The sequence below is a fragment of the Rhinopithecus bieti genome, unplaced genomic scaffold (genome assembly GCF_001698545.2).
Source record: "Rhinopithecus bieti isolate Rb0 unplaced genomic scaffold, ASM169854v2 scaffold_14838, whole genome shotgun sequence".
Classification (NCBI taxonomy): domain Eukaryota; kingdom Metazoa; phylum Chordata; class Mammalia; order Primates; family Cercopithecidae; genus Rhinopithecus; species Rhinopithecus bieti.
In genome coordinates, this window is record NW_016807897.1 from 147,635 (window position 1) to 153,959 (window position 6,325).

General features: G+C 40.2%; 1 protein-coding gene across 1 annotated transcript in view; it reads left to right on the top strand.

Annotated features, from left to right (window-relative positions):
* The window catches only part of PASD1 (PAS domain containing repressor 1), a gene marked incomplete at its 5' end in the record, with an annotated part of 73,785 nt that overhangs the window by 47,889 nt on the left and 19,571 nt on the right, over positions 1 to 6,325 (top strand). Inside the window, one exon of the mRNA XM_017884078.1 lies at positions 924 to 1,032. Coding sequence (XP_017739567.1) covers positions 924 to 1,032 — 109 coding nt within the window. The remainder of the gene's footprint in view (positions 1 to 923; positions 1,033 to 6,325) is intronic.

Below are 6,325 nucleotides of genomic sequence, written 5' to 3' on the forward strand. Positions count from 1 at the left end.
GAAATAAATTTTTTCAAACTCTTAATTTTTTAGTGTTAGAAATAAATGATATAAATAAAATAGATTTTTGTCAGGGTCCTCTGAAATACAGAATGGAAAATTTCTCTCCATTGGCTCAGAATTCACTTTTTGAAACCATGTGAAATAACCCAGGTTTTCTCTTAATTACGTGTCTCTGAATATGCTTCGAAAGTTTTATAGATACCATTTTGCCACTGTCTTGCTGCTCTGAGGTCTTGTTTTTTATAATATTTATCATCAGACTTTAATTTCTTATTTTGTGGAGTAATAGGGGCTTTTCAAAAGAAAAGCTCGTGAAAACAAAATACATTTCAATAACAGAATCTCAGTTATGAAATTTTAAGGCTTGAAACACTATTATTACTATTAAAATAAGATTCTCATTCATTCATATTTTCTCCCCCCCATACTTAATTGGTGAAAAGTAAGCTAGTATTTAGACTCTAGTGTGCCATGGAGCTGTATCTCACCTTGGGCATCGAAATTCTAATTTTGATAGAAATGAATTGTTAATGAGCCCCGAGAATGGAGAGTTTCTCTAATTACAAGAAACAAAATTAAATTGGGCCTAAAGGCATTTTTTTTTGTAATTGCAGTTGGTTTAAAATTGAAAAGAATATTCACTCATACACCTTGGCTTTAAAATACTGGTTTGCTCCCCACTGTTAAAAGGCATTGAGACCTGCAGCAAACTTCATTCTAATGAGGGTCCAGATGATTTTTTTGTGTGTAGATGTGCAGAACAACTTTGTGGGAAAATGATACCTCAAAGATTAATGATGTTCTGTAGTAGGGAAAATAAAACAAATAGTTTTATTTGAACCTTTTATTGTATGATAGAAAGTTTTGATTTAAATGGCAAGTGAGATATGCTTACCATCTCTCTTTTTACCTATTTATAGTAGCACTCAAGGTCAAAGAGGACACACTAGCATGGAAGTCGTGTATGTTGAACCTGCTGCTGCTGCCGCTGCTGCCGCCGCTGCCGCCGCTGCTGCTGCTATCTCAGACGTATGTACATTGAGGACCACAGACTACAATCTTGGACCCTTATCCATGTGATGTTGATTATTTAGTTAATGTGTGTTACCAAGAAGTATGTCGTATGGACATGACACATGATCAGTGTTCCACAGTTGCCATCTTGTAGACATTTCTTATTAGGAGCCAGTAACTGCCAGACTTGGAATGGTCCCTATAGTGCTTGAAAAAGAATTAAGCTAAACTCTATCCCAGATGTTGTTCAGGGTCTTTTTGCCTTGTGAGTACATTTCATAATGAAAGTTTATTGACCTGCATGGTGTAGAAAGCCATGAAGGCAGCTGGGCACAGTGGCTCACACCTGTAATCCCAGCACTTTGGGAGGCCTAGGCGGGCAGATCACAAGGTCAGGAGATCAAGACCATCCTGGCTAACTCGGTGAAACCCCGTCTCTACCAAAAATACAAAAAATTAGCTGGGCGTGGTGGCGGGCGCCTGTAGTCCCAGCTACTTGGGAGGCTGAGGCAGGGAGAATGGCGTGAACCCGGGAGGCAGAGCTTGCAGTGAGCTGAGATTGCGCCACTGCACTCCAGCCTGGGCGACAGAGCGAGACTCTGTCTCAAAAAAAAAAAAAAAAAAAAAGAAAGCCATGAAGGCCAGAACCCAGTGCCTAATTAGCCTAGGTTGTCTGCATCCGTTCTCTAAGACAATGAATGTATCATCCGTTTATTCATTAACCGGATATTACTAGAAAGAATCCTTAAGAGATATACATTAATATAAATTTAAAACCTGGGTCTACCCTCAGTGATCTGATGAAACTCTCGTCTGGGAAATAAAATCAAACTGCAAGGAGAGAGGTAGAGAAGAACAGAAGAGGTATCTCAGAAGGCATTTCCCACGTTAAAAAGTGACAAGGTGGTTCCTCACCTTACATGCCACTCCATGGGTGCATGTACCACAGCTGATAGGCTGGATCACCACAGTGGTAACAGTGCTACAGAGAGAAAACATGGCTGAGACATCAGAAGACAAGGGTTTGATTCCTGATTCTGCCCTTACCAGTTACATGGCCTGGGGAAAGTTATTTTACCTCAGACAGCCTCAGTTTCCTCATCTGTAAAATGGAAGTAGTAATAATAATCTCTGCCAGGCTACCTCATAGGCATATAATAATGCTCAAAGTAATCTTACCGGGATATTTATTTTACTCCTGTAATAGAATGAAACCTCTGTGAGAGGAGAGACCATTGGCTGTCTTGTTGGTCAGCATATCCCCAGTATTTTGAACAAGGCTTGTTACACATAGTAGGCAGTCATAAATATTAGATGCACAAATGAGTACTCTATGTTAAAGCACTCTGTTATTTTTATAGAACTCTTCAAATATTTGGTAAAGGGATTTCAAGAGCAGTATAAACAGGCTGCATGCATAGACTCTAACTTTGGTTTTCAGGCCTCCATGTGTTTTGCCTGAATGAATTTGTACTGGGATCAGTACAGATAGCAGGTCCTTTCAGTATTTAAGTTCTCCTGTAACATGGAGATGCCATGAGCACATATTTTAAACGTGAAGTGCTGATTTTGTATTGAATTTTCCAAGTATTGCTCATTTAACAAAGTATGTCTATGTAAATAAAACTTTCTCCATTCTGAATGAGTACCTCTGCTTAACCTAATATTCTGTTCAAAGAAGTATGAAACAAAGAGGAAATTAGGTAGAAGAATGCTAATTTAGACAGAGCAATGTTCTCTTTACACACAAACTAATTACAGGTATGCTAGGAAAAGGGGCCAAGCCAACCGTATAGCTCCAGCAATCAGTGCAACATCTACACAGCTGTCAGGCTTGCTTCATCAGCCCGTCAGTAAATAAGTATTTATCCAGGGTTTATAGTGTACTGTGTGTGAAGAATTCAAAGTCCTTAAACTTAGTATGTGTCGAAGAAAGCTGGATTAAAATATTCTTATTTTACAAAACATATAATGCCTAAGTAATTATAATATTTAGAGAAAAGTGGGTAAAAAAAAAAAAAAAAAGAAATACATAACCCCACTGCTGTGGCACAGCTGCTGTTTAATTTTGCTTGTTCCCATTCAGTCTTAGTCCACCAATGTATATATTTTTCATGTAGTTACAATGAAAAATATAGCTTACATTCTACGGCATACCCTTGGCTTCCACTTATCACTAAGTTCCATTTTTTTCTACAGTCACATTGATCATTTTTTAAAACTGTATAATATTCCATGAAATTGTGAGACTTCTGCTTCCAGCCAAGATGGAGTGAGGGGCCAGGTTAACTTGCCTACCTGAAACAGGCAAAAATAAAACAGACAAAATATATGACATAACAGTTTTCATGATAATGGCCAGCAGGCAGCAAAGGCCACAGATTCTTGAGCAATTGGAAATCAATGAGAGGAGCTCCACAGTTACCAGAGCTTACTACATAGCAAGTTTCTAGGCCACATTGCAGAGAGGGAGAACACATGGAGCCCAGTGGACTGCCTGAGTTGACATTGAGGTGAGAGTATAGGGAGACTAAGTTTGCTAGCAGAGTCCTAGAGAAGAGAGAGCTGCATGGAGAAAGAATGCCAGAGATCTGTGAGGGGCCCCCTCTAGTATTCAGCAGCATATTGATTGTCATATTAACTTGAGGAAGCTACTTGAAGTGGGGCTAGGGGAAAACCATTCCGGAGGATTACAGAGAACAATGCTAGTACTCACAAAGGGTTGGTAATAGTTCTTGTTCCTACCAGCCATACTGGAAATCCTCATAACACACAAGACATTAAGTGAGAGTACACAGAAATGTCTTGCATCAAGTGTGCAGAAAAATTAACTCTAGTGATATGGTTTGGATCTCCTTTTTAATTGACTCTGTCCCAAATACTTCTCTTAACGATGAGTGTAGGTGACTTAAGTTAGTAGCCACTCACATTCTGCCATCCATCCCTAGAGATAGGTTGCTCCTTAGCCATGTTACACTAAACAGGCATGTTTGGCAGAATTGGAGCTTGTGCATTATCAGATTGCTTTTGCATCCAAATCATTGTTGCAGGAGGTGGCAGGTGGGGTGGCATCTTCAGAAGCAGCTCTCTCTGAGCATGAACCAAGGGCTGGGTAGGATACAAGCAGGCAACACAGAAACAGTCTGCTAGAGCTGATTATGTGCAAATGAGAGGCCAGGACAAACCTGGCTTAGGGAATAATCATGAGAGCATCTTGCATTGATTTTAAAACCTACTATATGGTAGGCATTTAGTCATTGATTCATTCAACAGATACGTATTTAAGATTCTAAAAAGTAGTCAAAGAAGGTCAACCCTGAAGAAGAAGAATAACACTGAAAACTAAAGTGTCTTGAGAGCTTCCTATTTGTGCATTTTGCTGGGTGCTTAACTCCCACAACAGACCTATGAGGCATTATCATTCCAGTTTTACAGATGGCAAATATCAGAGTCTTGCTATTAAATAAGTTGCCCAAAGTCACACAGTGAATGTCAGAGCCAGGATTCAAACCCAGATCTGTCTGATCTCAGTATCTATGTCTCTTACTGCCCAGTGAGGCATCTACTTTTAAAACTATTTTGTCATATTGTCCTATTTGTTGCATGGTTTCCCTTTCGTTCTTTATATATTTGAACATTTTTAATGTGTTTATTTTTAAAGGCCATTTCTGATTCCTTCATTTACTGATTTATCGAACAACTATTTATTGAACACCTACCAGATACCAGACACGGTTTTAAATTGGGGGGTGGATTCATTAGTTAACAAAACAGTGAAAAATTGTTGCTCTAGAGGAACTTACATTCCAACAGTGAGAAACAGACAATAACGAGATGAAAATATTAAATAAAGAAATCATTGATTAGAAGGTGACAAGACTTAGGCCAGGCACAGTGGCTCATGCCTGTAATCCCAGCACTTTGGGAGGCCGAGGCAGGCAGATCACGAGGTCAGGAGTTCGAGACCAGCCTGACCAATATGTTGAAACCCCGTCTCTACTAAAAATACAAAAAGTAGCCGGGCGTGGTGACGCAAGCCTGTAGTCCCAGCTACTCAGGAGGCTGAGGCAGGAGAATCGCTTGAACCCGGGAGGCAGAGGTTGCAGTGAGCTAAGATCGTGTCACTGCATTCCAGTGTGGGCGACAGAGTGAGACTCAGTCTCAAAAAAAAAAAAAGAAGGTGGCAAGACTTATTGAAAAGATAGAGCAAGATGAGGAGGTTTGGGAATGCAAGAGGTGGGGGAGTACAATATTAAATATAAGCAATGACTTTAAAAAGGTGAGAAAGCTAGCCATGAAGACATCTATGGTCGGGGAGACTATTTCAAGAAGAGGAAAAACTTCTGCAGGATTTTGAGGTGGAAGCATGCTCGGTGTTTAGAGGAATAACAAGAAGGTCAGAGCAGCTGGAGCAGAGTGAGCAAAGCTGAGAGTAGGTATTGATGAAGTCATAGATGTAATGGAGGTCAGGTTGAGTAAGGCTTTGTAAGCCATTGTATAGAGTTTAACTTTAACTCTGAGTGAAAAGGAGAATGATTAGAGAGTTTTGAGCAGAAGAATGGCATGACCTGACTTGTTTATTAAAAGAGTCACAGTGTTGAGAATAGACTGTGGAAGGAAGGGCAGGAATGGAAGTTAAGGAGTCCAGTTAGGAGGCTATCTCAGCAGTCCAAATGAGAGATGATAATGGCTTGAAGCAGGGTGGTAACCGTAGAAGTTGTGAGAAGTGGTCAGATTCTGAAAATATATATGTATGTGTATATATGTGTGTGTGTGTGTATATGTGTGTGTATATATATGTATGTGTGTGTATATATATGTGTGTGTATATATATGTGTGTGTATATAGACACACATATACACATATAATACATATATACACATATATATGTATATATATGTGTGTGTGTGTGTGTGTGTGTGTATATGTATGTATTTTGAGACGAAGTTTCGCCCTTGTCACTCAGGCTGGAGTGCAGTGGCGCCATCTCGGCTCACTGCAACCTCCACCTCCCAGGTTCAAGCAATTCTCCTGCCTTAGCCTCCCGAGTAGCTGGATTACAGGCACCCGCCACCACACCTGGCTAATTTTTGTATTATTAGTAGAGACGGGGTTTCACTGTGTTGGCCAGGCTGGTCTTGAACTTCTGACCTCAGGTGATCCACCTGCTTCGGCCTCCCAAAGTGCTGGGATTACAGACATGAGCCACTGTGCCCGGCCTTCTGAAAATATTTTGAAGGAAGAGCCCTTGGATTTGTTGGCATTTGATGAGGGGTGTGAGAAAAAGAGAGAAGCTAGGGATGATTT